This window comes from Alexandromys fortis, unplaced genomic scaffold, assembly GCF_014885135.2.
Source record: "Alexandromys fortis isolate MF-2015 unplaced genomic scaffold, M_Fortis_MF-2015_v1.1 scaffold_17, whole genome shotgun sequence".
NCBI lineage: Eukaryota > Metazoa > Chordata > Mammalia > Rodentia > Cricetidae > Alexandromys > Alexandromys fortis.
The window spans coordinates 10,008,604-10,024,000 of record NW_026067896.1 but is presented as its reverse complement, the minus strand read 5'-3'; the positions used below and the strand labels follow the sequence as shown (position 1 = coordinate 10,024,000).

General features: G+C 35.4%; 1 protein-coding gene across 3 annotated transcripts in view; it reads left to right on the top strand.

Moving 5' to 3' along the window:
- Positions 1 to 15,397, top strand: part of Csmd3 (CUB and Sushi multiple domains 3) — a 930,239-nt gene that overhangs the window by 846,316 nt on the left and 68,526 nt on the right. For all 3 annotated transcript variants that reach the window (XM_050162609.1, XM_050162600.1, XM_050162593.1), the window contains 5 exons: positions 4,550 to 4,630; positions 5,191 to 5,304; positions 9,152 to 9,340; positions 9,700 to 9,846; positions 10,892 to 11,080. In XM_050162609.1, the coding sequence (XP_050018566.1) occupies positions 4,550 to 4,630; positions 5,191 to 5,304; positions 9,152 to 9,340; positions 9,700 to 9,846; positions 10,892 to 11,080 (720 nt within the window). The remainder of the gene's footprint in view (positions 1 to 4,549; positions 4,631 to 5,190; positions 5,305 to 9,151; positions 9,341 to 9,699; positions 9,847 to 10,891; positions 11,081 to 15,397) is intronic.

Sequence of the window (15,397 nt, the reverse complement as noted above, 5' to 3'; positions counted from 1 at the left end):
CCCAACTATAACCTTTTGAGTTGATGTAATTAAATTTAATGATATAGCAAAGCAAGTCTCTGAAGCAGGAAGAGGATGCAGACTTGAGCTACAGTGTTCAAACTGTTCCACGCCTTCCCTGAAGGCTGTGTGAGGCCCTTTCTTGTCTCCTACCTTCTGGGTATCAGCCAGTAATCACTGCATTGTATTCTCAGCTTTCGTGTGAATCACTACAGTTTCTTCCTGACTAATCATTGCCATGCCTCTCTTTCTCATTATTTCTTTTTATACGGATATGAGTCACCTAATTAAAACCTCACACTAATTCAGTATTGGTGGAACTTAACTCTTATCTGCAGTAACTCCACTTCACACCACATCTCTGAGATTCTAAGAAAGATGCTATTATTAAAGGACACTAATTCATCCTGGCATAGCAGGTATGAAATAGTGTTTTTCTACCCTGAGATACTGTTAGTGAAAACTTCAAATTCTAGGATTATGGTAAGGAGCAGACATTCAGAAACCGATGAAAAATACTTTGTAAACTTCTTATTACTTGCTAATATTTTGTATTTTGCTTCAATGTCAAAGGAGAAACAGATAAAGATGATTTCTTCTAGTTTTCTTAACTTCTTTTTTTCTTTTTCTTTCTTTGTTAAAATTTATTAGATTTTTAAAAATACCAATCCAAGTTTCAACTCCCTCCCCTCCTCCCATTCTCTCTACACACCCCCCCACCCCCCCCCCATCCAATCCTCAGAGAGGATAAGGCACCTTATTTGTGGAAGGTTCAAGGCCTTCCCTACTATATCTAAGCTGAGCAAGGTATACATCCAAAGAGAATAAGACCCCAAAAAGCCAGTACATGCAGTAGGGATAAATCCTGGTGTCACTGCTAGTGGCCCCTCAGTCTGCCCCAGCAATTCAACTGTCAACCACATTCAGAGGGACTCGTTTCCTCCTATGCTTGTTCCTTTCCAGTCTGCCTGGAGTTGGTGAGCTCAGGTAAACTGTTTCAGTGGGTGAACCCATCATGTTCTTGACCTCTTTTCTCATATTCTCATTCCTTCCACTCTTCACTTGGACTTTGGGAACTCAGTCCAGTGCTCCAATGTGGGTCTCTGCCTTTGTTTCCATCAATTGTTGGATGAAGGTTCTATGGTGATATTTAAGATATTCATCATTCTGACTACAGGGCAAGTCAAGGCCCCCTTTTCTCTATTGCCTAGGGTCTTAGCTGGGATCATGTTTGTGCATTCCTGGGAATTTCTCTAGATCCAGGTTTCAGCTAACCCTATAATGACTCCCTCAATCAAGATATCTCGTTCATTGCTCTCATCTCTGTCCTTTCTCCATCATGACTATCCCATTCCCTCAAGTTCTCTGTAACCCTCCATATCTCCTCTCTTCTTCTCCTTCTACCCTCCTTTTCTCCCCCACCCCCATGCTCCCAATTTTATCAGGTGATCTTGTCTGCATTTAATTTTCAGGTGGATCTATATATGTTTTTCTTTGGGTTCACCTTATTACTTAGCTTCTCTAGTATCATGAACTCTAGGCTCAAGGTCCTTTGTTTATAGGTAATATCCAGTTATGAGTGAGTACATATCATATTCATCTTTTTGGGTCTGGGTTACCTCACTCAGGATAGTGTTTTTTAATTCCATCCATTTGCATACAAAATTCAAATTGTCATAGTCCCCCCCCCCCCCGCTGAGGTGTACGCTAATGTGTAAATGTGCCACATTTTCTTTATCCATTCTTTAGTTGAGGAGCATCTAGGTTGTTTCCAGGTTCTGGCTGTTACAAATAATGCTGTTATGATATAGTTGAACAAATGCTTTTGTAGTATGATTGAGGATATTTTGGGTATATGCCCAAGAATGGTATTGCTGGATCATGAGGTAGGTTGATTCCCAATTTTCTGAGAAACCACCATACTGATTTCCAAAGTGGTTGTACAAGTTTGCATTCCTATCAGCAATGGGTGCCTTTCTTATTTGGAACTCTAGAGTCTATACCCAAATTGCTTTCCAGGCAGATCCTACTTAGATTCCACCTAAGACACTTTCTAACCCACAGTCGCTTCCATTATATTCTCATTTTTAAATTCTAAATATTGGAGATAGTCTAGAAAAAAAAACTTGTTTGTTCCGAAGCTCTCTGCATCTTCAGAAATGCCCAACCTGCCATCCATTTAGCTCATATTTGTGGAATTATAGACATAGTGATGGCAATTACCAGGTAAAAAACAGTTTTACAATTTTCTTCCCTCAGGTGAGTTCACCTGGAGTCTTAAACTATGAGCAATTAGGCAAATGTATGCGTAATACTTAATTTCAAAACCAGGCACAAATATGTTTTCTATACATAAAATATGATTTATTGACTTAATGTGTGTACTGTAAAGGACAAAGCCACCAAGGATCATGAGAGACATGATTAGCTTGTTGTTGTAGATTTGGAAATTAAAGCATAAAGTTAAAAAAGAAATGAAGCCAAAGGAATTAGTGAAATCACCAAGATGGAGATAGAAAAACGTGATTCAAAAGATGGTTTGTCAGGAGGCAGAGGCAGGTGGATCTCTGTGAGTTTGAGCCTAGTCTAGTGTATAAAACAATTTCCAGGTTATCCAGGATTGTTTGTTATACAGAGAAAACTGTCTCAAAAACAAAAACAAAAAAAACAAACAAAACCAACAAAAAATAAATTTCTTTCAGGTGTCACATCTATAAATCAGTGAAAAGTATTATTATTTTTATTAAAGTGGTAAGAACATAGTACTAAAGACCCTATGTGGCTGCATTGTGATTCCTTAGCTTCATGGGTTGTGTCCTATGAAATTGATGGTAACTGGAAACAGAACAGAGCAAAGCAGACTTTAGCTCAAAGCATCCCTTTGGAGTTGTGGAAATAGCATGGCCCTCATCAATAGTAATTCACAACATCTGGTCTATTGCACACTAAAACTGAATAAGGTAGCTAATTTTCTGCATGTTCCATAAATGACAGAAACCGTGTCTAATGTGCTATACTTCCTCAAAACAATGAATAATTCATTTTACGACACCTATGGAAGGCAAAATAAGCTTCATGTAGACGTGCACTTTGCTACATTTTCTGAGTTGATCTTTTTTCTGCATTACATTACATTTCCCTAAGTATAGACCATAAGTGTTTTTCTGTGTACTCTTCCATTAATGTCCCTCTATATTTTTAAATCTCTTCATTATTTTCTTACAGTTATTTTAAAATTTCTCTTTTTGTCCTTACTAACCTGGATATTGGCTAGCCAATTAACCTTTTATTAAATGGATCTAGGTAAGATGACAGCGATGATTCAGTAAGAATTCATCACTAAAGTTTATGTGCAAGGTTTTTTCTTCCCGAATCTGTAATGTCCTTTAGGTGTTGTAACCCTTTAGAAATGGGAAAATATTACTTGTTTTCAGCAATTATTTCAATAATTTCCTCTTGCATATGTTCGTCGGTGTTCCAGCAATACTCTTGCAACAGGTGAGATATTGAAGATGTAGTCTGTGAAATAAGAGCACATTTACATGCTCTCACTATTCATATACCTTGACATGTTGTATACATCAGTGTGTTTCTATGTCACGTTCCCTTCATATACCTGCCTTTTTACTTTTAGTAGCAAAATTTATCATGTGAAAAAAAAAGCACGCACATTCGTTTGCTTCAAGTACAAACCAATGAAGAACAAATTAGCATGTTTGCAAAACTTCACAGAGAAAATAAGATTTTAATAAAATAATAAAGTATTATTGACTTTAGGTATCATTTTGAGTTAGTTTCCATGAGGCTTAGATTCAGAGACATTTTTGACAGTTTTTAAATGGTACCTAATACCAATTTTAACTAGGAATATGACTTTTAAAGGTGACAAGACACTATATTTTACACACATGTATCCCACATGTTCAATAATGTCCCAGGATGAGTTAATATTTGAAAGTTAGATAAAGTAGGTTCACACAGAGCTTGATCACACACAATTAGCTATGTGATTTGTGTACAGTTTTGTCTCCTTTTATTAGTTTTCTATTTGGTCAAATGGAAATCATTATAGAGCTAGTTACACAGATACAAGATAAAATGTTGTGAAGGTCAATTAGGATACTAATAGCTTGGTACTTCTAATATTGCCTAAAACGGCCTATAAACTGAGCTGTTATCTGACGTTAGTCAGTTCCTTAAGTGCAAGGAATTCGATGATGAACCTTGAGAGCAGAAAATACTGATCAAATAAAGACACCAATGCATGTTTCTAAAATGTGATCACTCTAAGAAATACAAAGAAAAAGAAATGATAAGGTGTTACAAATCATGTAACATGAATGAAGGGGCAGAAATACAGTGTATGACATAAACTATTCTCACAATTAAAAAATGAATTGTTTTCACCCTTGGTTGTAGTCTTATTTTTAAATGAGTAATTGAAAGTTAATGAACAAAAGTATATTTTGTTCTTTCAAAACCTTGCATGATTTTTGATACATGGAGTTTTCTCCAAAAAGGAATCAACAAGTATTGTTTATTTTTATAGCCTACCAACTAAGAGTGTGTCAGCCTCCACCGCCTGTACCTAATGCAGAAATTTTGACAGAAGATGATGAATTTGAAATAGGTAAAGTATCTAAAATTACTTTTAAAGAGTGCACTCATAGCACAAGTATCTTTCTTAAGAGAAAAATCTAAGCACATGTAAAGCAGCCTGTGGGCTGAAAGGATTTGTTGCGATTATGAACGAGGTAAAACCCTCTAAAGAAGAATAGAAACAGTGAAAGCTGTTTGTCAAGGGCATATTAGAACTGTGTTGTGAGCTTGAAGAAATGCCATGCTTGGAGCCCTTCATAATAAGCAATAGTATGGCAATCTTCTTTAATTGGACCAGTTTGGAAGGATCATACTTAGAGGAAGCAAATGAGTTCCTTACGGCAATTGCTTCTGTGTAGCTAGTGTCCCTCATCAAGAATACATGAGAAGCTTACCCCCGCCTTCATTTAAGGTAGATCCATGCTACCAGGCCTTGTTTGTTCAATGTTTAAGAGTCAACCCTGCTTATAATTGATAGGCTTTTTACATTGATTAAAAATAAATAAATGAAAATAATTCTGGTCCTAAAATAAAAACACCATTCAGCTGCACGTTGTAGCTTGTCTGAAAGCCCCGTTTTTCTGTTAACAGGTGATATTATCAGATATCAGTGTCTTCCAGGATTTACGCTGGTTGGCAATGCAATTCTGACGTGCAGATTGGGAGAGCGGCTTCAGATGGATGGGGCACCTCCAGTTTGTCAAGGTATGGGTGCTTTGAAGTTTTTTCCTTATTTACTTTTTTTTTTTTTTTTTTGAGACGAGTTCTTGCCCTATAGCCCAGGATGGCCTCAGACTTACATTTCACCTGTTTCTGTATCCGTAGTGCTGGGATTACACACGGTACGACTTTTAACTTGTGGTTGTTAACTCTTTAAACCTTTCTTTTATGCTTATGGCAGAAAAGACAAAATTTCACAGAGCTGGGTGGTGGTGGTGCATGCCTTTAATTCCAGCACTCGTGAGGCAGAGGCAGGCGGATCTCTGTGAGTTCGAGGCCCGCCTGGTCTACAAGAGCTAGTTCCAGGACAGGAACCAAAAGCCATGGAGAAAATCCAAAAAAAAAAAGAAAAAGAAAAAAAATTTCACAGAAAATGTGTCATTTCAGTATTGAATACTTGCCTGATAATATGATTTTGAGGTATATAATTCCTATGGAGTATTTTTAATTCAATGATTTCTCAGTTGTGCTAATTAAAAAGATGTTTCATTCTTCTGAGATTTAATTATTTTAATTAGTCTGAAGTCAGTTCCTCCTATGCAAAGTGTTTTTCCTCTACAGGTATGATTAAGGGTAGAAAAAAAAGGAAAAAAACAAACCAAAACAAAACAAGTACCAAATGAACATTGAGATAATAATTCCTTTTATTAGGAAAAAAATATTCTAATCACTAGCTGTATAATCCTTTAGTTACTACATGTTAAGAATGAGAATATTTAGATTCCACAGACTTATACACAGACCAAAGCAAAACAAAACAAAAATCAACCAAACTTCTATGGGCTTTGCTATAAAAGCATTGCAGTGTAAGACCATGACAGTCCCCCAAGTGACAGTCGAGTAGGCTATAGAATAATGAGAAGTAACCACTTGTGGGTCAGATACAGTTTGATGGAGGCATGTTACTCTGATTTCCAAATATCTAATGAAATTTGTCATAGCAAAAAATAGGGGAAGGATAGACTACTGTTCATTGAACATTCAGAGAAACATATAAAAGAAGTGGATGGGGATGCAAAGGAATTTACCGTCTTACCAAGACAGCTAAGGAAGGAATTTGAAAGACTAATATAGTTAAGATGTTCAAACATCATTTATGATTGATTTGTGCTGGTCATAAATCTAACTCATTGTAACTGATTATAAGTGGTGGCTAATTTGAAGAAAATTAAGCTATTTTATTATGCCACATTAGGGTTTCTTGGCTTACTTTCTATATTGGAACTTTTTCTGACATGGAATATATTCCCTGAGGAGTATCATAATTGTTACTATAATATCCAAAACAGAAACAATGAGTCTATTGTGATTCATATTTGTATTCTCGACACATTGAAGACTGATGCAGGAGGATTAACCACAATTTATAAGCTAACCTGGGCTAAATACAATTCAGTCTGAACTACAAAGTAAGACAGTCCCTCAAAAGACAGCAAAACATTGTTTATTATTCTATCATGCTATATGTAGGAATTAGTATTTGATCTTCTACCTTTGAATCCTTATGAAATGATTAAGGTTATTTAGAGGAGTGTCTTAGTGTAGCAGAAAAAAGGCAGTGAAGAACTTGTTACATTGTGAGAATGTCTTAAGGTCTCAGTCAAGGCTACCAGTCCCTTTTGAGTTTGAGTATCTATTCTGTAGTCTGTAACTTGTATCAGAAATGAAGGTGTCATGCATGCAACTCTTTCCTCATGGAAGAATTTTCTGTAGTCATTTAGGATTATATAAGATACATATTCAGGAATAGATACAAACAAATGGAAAAGTTAGGGTTTCTTCCTCTCAGGAGATAGCGCATGGAGAAATATTCCAATAGGCATAAAAGATGCGAGGAGTCAGAGCCGTGACATGACTGTTTTCTTAGGTCAACATGTGTAAGCTGAGTTCTAGACTCTTGAAAAGAGAGTTTCTATGTTTGGATCAAAATTCAAAAATTCTTAAATGAAATTAAACAAACTAATCTCGACAACCTTTGTGTTTCACAGTCCAGCTTTTTCATGTTTTCGATGTCTCAGTTCTAAAACCAGAATTTTCTTTAGATTACTATAAATCTTATTCTGCCTCCTGTAGAAAATGCAAAGCAAATTCAATAACTAGTCACAGACACTTGAGAGGGTCAATAAAAATTAATTATTAATTGATTATTGTTTAGAATAAATCTATGGACTTTCTTTATGAAAGCATTAGTTGACAATGTCTTTCAGACTTACCAGTTTTGTTTAAGTTAAATCTAACAAACTTAGATAAATACTCATACTTTTTAAATTTTCTAGAACACATCTGCTATACCATTTTCAGTCAATTTATAAATTATTTGATATTTTCATTTTTTTCTTAAAGAAGCAACATTACTTTCATGTTCAACTCTAGATACAACATAGAATTAACAATAGGATGTTTATCACTATACTTTATAATCACTTTTACAGATCGGAAAATTAGTTATGCTTCATTTTCTTTTCAAATATTCCAAGTTTTCCACAGTTAGAGTAGCTTTACATGCATACAATTCACTATTATTTATTTTTATTCTTGTACTTTTTGAAAACATTAACTCAAAAATATTAAATTGTCCAAAATATTAAACTGCGCTCATAAATTATGAATATGCTAATCATTTATCTATTTTAGTAAATTCTACCTTGTATTTTTGCTGTTTTAAAGTAGAATTATTTCAACAAATTATTAAGATCAGGACCTAATTATTTTGATGGCTTGCCTTCTAATACCAAAACTGTAAAATGTATGCACACTAGTTGAATTAGGAAATGGTCTGTGGTTTATGACCAATCTAGTAAAATTTTAAAAATTTTGTGTTCCATTGTTCTCTTGATAGTTAAATGTCCTACTTAAAACACTGAACTAGGGTATAGTCTTAAGTTAAAAACATTTAACTGTTATATACTGGGTGGTTTATTATAGTAATGTTGTTCATTTTAATAGAACATTTTTAGTTTATACTAGCTCTAATCCTGTTTGTTATGTATGGATTTATTTATGCACAATATGATACATAGTGAGCAAAACTATACTGAAAACCCTATGATCTACTATTTATTTTTAAATGACATCTTTGGAGTAATTAAGGCCTAATAATTACATAATTCTCTATTTTAAAACCAATATTAAAGTAGATATCTCGACTATTTGTTCGAATATACAAATTATATGAACCCGAGATTAAAATTCATTGACTCTGGGTGGGGGTAGGAGAACATAAATAGATTGTTTTGTCATTCTTAGAATGTACTATTTTGAAGCAATATGACTGGAGAATTTGTGTTTTAGCCAGCATCTAGGAGCTAACATCAGGAGCTGCAGGATACCTGGTGACTGGGAACCATATAACATCCTTATGGCTAATCAGTTTCCTGAGACCAGAAAGAAATTTTCATGAAATAAGCCTTGAGACAGTGGTATTTTGTTATTGGACCGTGCACGCTAGAGGGTTGAAAGTTTAGAATGAGAAGAAATTGAGTTGGAAGTAAGGAGAATAAAGTATGGGCAAAATATAGCTAGCAAGTCAGAGGAAAAGATACAAGAGCAAAAAACTAATTAGGGATATGTGATGAAGTAAAAGAACTAAACACATTGCCTTTATGTATTTATTTATCATAAAGAAGGCATTTTCAATGTTATGGAAAGAAGAAAAATACAGTAAATTTTTAGGCCTCCATGAAATATTTTACATAGCACCTTAAAAATGTAATTTAACACGAATTCCAGCTACTATCTTCTTTTTGTTCATGAATATAAAACAATCATTTGGTATTAAAATACAACTTCTGTGTATATTTTAAAATATTAGTAATGATGCCTTCTTTTACAGTGCTCTGTCCTGCCAATGAATTACGACTGGACTCGACAGGAGTCATTCTGAGTCCTGGATATCCTGACAGTTACCCAAATCTGCAGATGTGTGCCTGGAGCATCTCAGTGGAAAAGGGCTATAACATCAGCATGTTTGTAGAATTCTTCCAGACGGAAAAGGAGTTTGATGTTCTTCAGGTGTATGATGGTAACCATGGGTCATATTTCCTGGATATTCACAAATTCAGTGGAAACACGCTAACTGTACACATAAATGTTCAATATAAGCAATTGCTTATGCTACTTTTATCTTATAGATATTGTTTTAACCTCGTGGACTCCATTCACTATGAGAATTGTTGTTAGTCTGATAATTTTTATGCGTTACAGTTTAAAGAAATCATTAAAATGCTTAGGGAAATCATTTTGTATTAGGTTTCCCTTACCGATAAGGAACATTGGGTATAAAACCACTTTAATATTCCATACTATTTTAAGCATACAAACACTGAAAATAAATGGGAATGCATTTATTTATATCTATATTCCATTATTTTCTCTCTAAAGGGCCAAATATTCAGAGTCCGTTGCTTATTTCCCTCAGCGGAGATTATTCAAATGCTTTTAATGTAACAAGCAATGGTCATGAAGTATTTCTTCAGTGGTCCGCAGATCATGGCAATAACAAGAAAGGCTTCAGGATAAGATACATTGGTACGTGATGTTTAGAATTTTAGCAACTATCTTACTTCTGTCATTGTGGTGACTATTATTAAAGAGTTAAGATTGAATTAAGAGTTAAGATGGGCTGGAGTGATGACTCAGCAGTTAAGAGCACTGACTTCTCTTCCCGAAGACCCAGGTTCAATTCCCAGCACATACTTGGCACCTCACAATTGTCTGTAACTCCAGTTCTAGGAGATCTAACGCCCTTACACACATATCCATGTAGACATATATGCAGGCAAAACACCAATACATATGAAATAAATATAAATACATTTAAGTAAAGCTCAGCAGTTTAGAACATGTGTTGACCTTGCAAGTGTCTGTATTCTTTTTGTCTATTGGCTCACAACTTTCTGTATCTCCAGTTATAGGAGATGTGACACCCTCTGTTGATCTCAGCTTGTAGTAGTCACATGTTTAGTGTACATACAAGCATGCAGACAAACACTTCCATACAGAAAATAAGATAAACAAGTCAAAAACAGACAGAGGAATCTAGATAATATTCAGCTTTAAATAAATAAGAATTACAGACCCTTTATTCATGATTTTTTGAATAATTTGGGGTAATATCTCTATGCCTGAACTTTATTCTGTGATGAAATAATTCCACCCTTTCCTTTAATTAATTATCTAAAACATTAGTGACTTCTCGTGGGGGAATCAAGTGTGATTGGGGTACATTTTATGAAATTCCCAAATAATAATAATATATTGGGGAAAAAAGCTTATAACATATTTCTTGAATTTGGTGATACATCTCAGAGCTTTTGGACATCCACAGGTGACAGAATGCACTGAAAAGCAGGACATGTAGATGAGAGCAAAAATTGTGAGAATAGGGGTAGTCAAGCATCCTACAAGCCATGTGAGTACACATTTCAAAAGGAACTAAAATACACAATCCGCCATCGAAATAAAACAACGGGCTTACTCTTTAGTCAGCATTAATTGCATAGCAGTTCGTAAACTTGGATGACAGAGAACGTCTGGTTGTTGATTAAGCAGTGATCACTCTTTCCTCTGAAAGCCTTCTACTGCAGCACCCCGGAATCGCCACCCCACGGATACATCATCAGCCAGACAGGCGGACAACTGAACAGTGTGGTGCGTTGGGCCTGTGATCGAGGCTTCCGACTCGTTGGGAAGAGCAGCGCCGTGTGCAGGAAGTCCTCCTATGGGTATCATTCGTGGGATGCACCCGTCCCTGCCTGCCAAGGTGAAGTATTTTATCCCCAAACAGAAACAGGCATTAATAAATGATTGACCTTACCTTTTTAATGTTAAGCAGAAAATGGACATTATCAAGTTTACATATTTAGAAGCAAATCATAGAGTCATTCCTAGAAATGGATTCATTTCCATAAAATTGACTTTGAGAGGCACAACGTGTAATTACTTTTCTTGGATTGATAAATGATTAATTTGCCATATAATTTTCTTTAAAAAAACTATTTTATCCACAAAAACAGTTACCTTGTAGAGAAAAAAAAGATGGAAATTGAGTTAGTGTACATGAAGGTATTACCTAGAATATATAAGAACATCATAGATTTTAGTTCAACACCACAGGTTTTTGTTCTTTGGGAAAAAGTTATGAGGAAAGCTCTAGGTAATATCTGGTAATTTTCCTCTTTTGTGGTTTTATGACTCAGTAGGAATATATATCTCATTCTCATTTGTAATTTCTTAAAAAAACAAAACAAAAAACAAAATACTCTGATATCTGGAACTTGTGATAACCAAATGACAAACTTGTTAATCAGAAAATATAATGTAGTGGAGTTCTTGAATTAAGGTAGTATAATTAAGCCAATAAACTTAAACTATACAAAATAATGGCATACTACTTAATCCCCTACCCACCTTCCTGCCCAGGAGAGGGTTTCTCTGTTTTGTCCTTGCTTTGATGGAACTCTCTTTGTAGAGCAAGCTGGCCTTGAACTCTGAGATCTGCTTGCCTCTGCCCTTCCAAGTCTTGGGATTAAAGAAATGCACCACTACCATTTAACTTAAAATGCATTATTATTGCATATATACATGCAAAATTATATATACAAATATATTCACATATGTATACACATGTAGATTCATTATAAATTATATATGTATATAATTTAGAACATAAAAATAAATAATTGGTTGTAACCAGCATCTAATTTGAGAGAGAGAGCTTATAGAAAGGCTGAATGTTAACTTGAGCAATTTTCTGAGGATTCAGTTTGCCAGTATTTTATTGTAATTCTCTTTCTTGGTTGAGTCTTTGTGTGGTTTCGGTATTGGGGTTATTTTAGCCTCATAAAAAGAGTTTGGAGGCCTGGCGGTGGTGATGCTCGCCTTTAATCCCAGCACTTGGGAGGCAGAGGCGGGCGGATCTCTGGGAGTTCAAGGCCAGCCCTGGACAGGCACCAAAAGCTACAGAGAAACCCTGTCTCGAAAAACAAAACAAAACAAAACACAAAACAAAACAAAAATAGAGTTTGGCAATGTTCTTTCTGGGTTTCTATTATGTGAAACACTTTGAGGGGTATAGGTATTAGCTCTTCTTGGAAGTTCTGTTAGAATTATGCACTAAAACCATGCATACCTGGGCTTTTTTTGAGGCTTTGGTGACTACAGGGCAAGGCCAGTTTGGGCACCATCTCCACTATTGCTTAGGGTTTTAGCTCGCATCATCCTTGTGGATTCCTGGGAATTTCTCTAGTGCCAGGTTTCTTGCTAGCCCTATAATGGCTCCCTCAATCAAAGTATCTTTTTCTTTGCTCTCCATCTCTGTCCTTCCCCGATCTTGACTATCTCATTTTCTCAAGTTTTTCTCCCACTCCCCTTCGTTCCTCCTCTAGAGTGTTCTTCCTCCCTCCTCTTCTCCTCTCCTCTTCCCCTTCCGCCCTCCCTTGTTCTCCCATCCAAGTGTTCCCAATTTTGTCAGAAGATCTTGTCTATGTCCCCTTCCCCAGGGGAATCTCTATATGTTTCTCTTAGGGTTCACCTTGTTACTTTGCTTCTGTAGGGCTGTGGACTATAGACTCATTATTCTTTGCTTTAAAGCTAGTATCCATTTATGCATGAGTACCTACCATGTTCATCTTTATGGGTCTAGATTACCTCACTCAGAATGTTTTTTTCCTAGTTTGATCCATTTGAATTTAAATTTCAAGATGCCATTGTATTTTTCTGCTTCATAGTACTCCATTGTGTAAATGGACTACATTTTTTTTTTTTATCCAGTCTTTGGTTGAAGGGCATGTAACTTGTTTCCCAGATTCTGGCTATTACAAATAATGCTGCTATGAGAATAGTTGATCAAATGTCCTTGTAGTATGATTTAGCATCTTTGGGTATTAGCATAAAACAGACAGATTGACCAAAGGAATGAAATCAAAGACCTGGATATTAATCCACACATCTATGAACATCTGATTTTTGGCAAAGAAGCTAAAATTATACAATGGAAAAGAAAGGAAACATCTTCAACAAACGGTGTTGGCATAACTGGATGTGAACATGTAGAAGAATGAAAAAGATCCATATCTATCTCCTGTACAAAACTCAAGTCCAAATGGATTAAAGACCTCAACATAAAACCAGCCACCCTGAACCTGATAGAAGAGAAGTGGTAAACAGCCTTCAATGCATGGACACAGGAGACCACTTCCTAAATATAACCCCAGTAACACAGACAATAAGAGCAACAATAAATAAACGGGACCTCCTGAAACTGAGAAGCTTCGGTAAAGCAAAGCTAATAAGACAAAAAGGCAGTTTACTGAATGGGAAAAGATCTTCACCAATCCCACATCATACAGGGAATTGATCCCCAAAATATATAAAGAACTCAAGTAATTAGACATCAAAATTCCAAATAATTTAGTTGAAAATGGCATATAGTTCTAAACAGAATTCTCGACAGAAGAATATCAAATGGCCAAAAGACACTAAAGGAAATATTCACCATCGTTATCCATCAGGGAAATGCAAATCAAAATGACTCTGAGATACCATCTTACACCTGTCAGAATGGCTAAGATCAAAACCAGCAAAGATAGTGTATGTTGTAGAGAATGTAGAGTAAGGGTAACACTCCTCCATTGCTGGTGGGAATGCAAACTTGTACAACCAGTTTGGAAATCAATATGGCGATTTCTCAGAAAATTGGGACTCAACCTACTTCAGAATCATTTTTTCTTAAGAGTCATTGGAAAGGAATACTTGATCTCATGCTATAATAATACTAGGAGTTAAAAGTATTTGAAATGGCACTAAATCATATATATTTTAAATGGACATTAAAGTACCTTATATTTATCCTCACTTTATAGCTACAAAATTTTTTATGAGTATGTATTTTTAATGTATGTATATATACATATAATCTTTATGTAATCAAAGGTTTTATTTTTCATTAAGTTTAATTGTGTGTCTGTATGCCTGTGTGTGTACATGAATATACGCAGGTGAATGAAGGTTTTTATAGATATTGATTTCTTTGGATGCTAAAGCCGGAGTTTCAGGTGGCTGTAAACCTTCTTGTCATAGCAATCTGGAACTCTGATTCCATTTCCAAATGACTGGATTGGCATTAAAAGAAAAATCATCTGTAACTTTTTGAAAATATCAATTGCTTCCCAAAGTCAATGCGATCATGTAACTAATTTTAGGTATATAATATCACATTTCATATATTATATCACATTATTTTGTCTTTAATTGACAGTTTTCTATTACAATTAACAATTTGAAGCATAGTAGAAAGGAAAGGTATTAACCTTGTAAAATTACACAGTTTTTATTTTCAAAAACACCTTTGTCTTTCTCACAAAACTGATCTCTTATTTTCATCAAAACATTTAAAAAGATTATTTTGTAAAAATGTGTTTGTTGTATGTTTGACCTATGTGTTTAAATACTTGTAAGTAAGTCACTGGAAAGAGTTTTTTATGTAGTCCAAACTTTTAATGCCACTGCCGTTTACATTCTTCAATGAATTATTCTCCTTGCTTGTCAGTGTCTTAGATATCCTAACATTTACTTACATGAGTTTTAGTTAGACAACACGAGCAAGACGTAACTAGAAAATTTCTTTGCCTCTCTGTGTTGGCATTTCATTAAATAAGTTTTTCTTTTGGAATGTCAGATAGCCACTGATTGACAGGCATACAGGAACCAATGTTAAAATGGGAACAATTCCATTCCATTATACAACTAGGCACTGTTGTTCTGAGGTGTTGGGACCATTTGGAGTCCTGGCCTTCAGCTGCTCTTCCCTGCTAGAGCCTTCTGATTGGAGTTACTAAAAGCTGTGCCTTGCCTAGAGGATCAGAGGATAAGGTTTTCACCTGCTGGCCCACTTGACTGCTGGGTATTTAAGCCTCCATGGTGCTATTAAAAAAAGGGCTCCCAGCACTCGGGAGGCAGAGGCAGGCGGATCTCTGTGAGTTCGAGACCAGCCTGGTCTACAGAGCTAGTGCCAGGACAGGCTCCAAAGCCACAGAGAAACCCTATCTCGAAAAACCAAAAAAAAAAAAAAAAAAAGCTT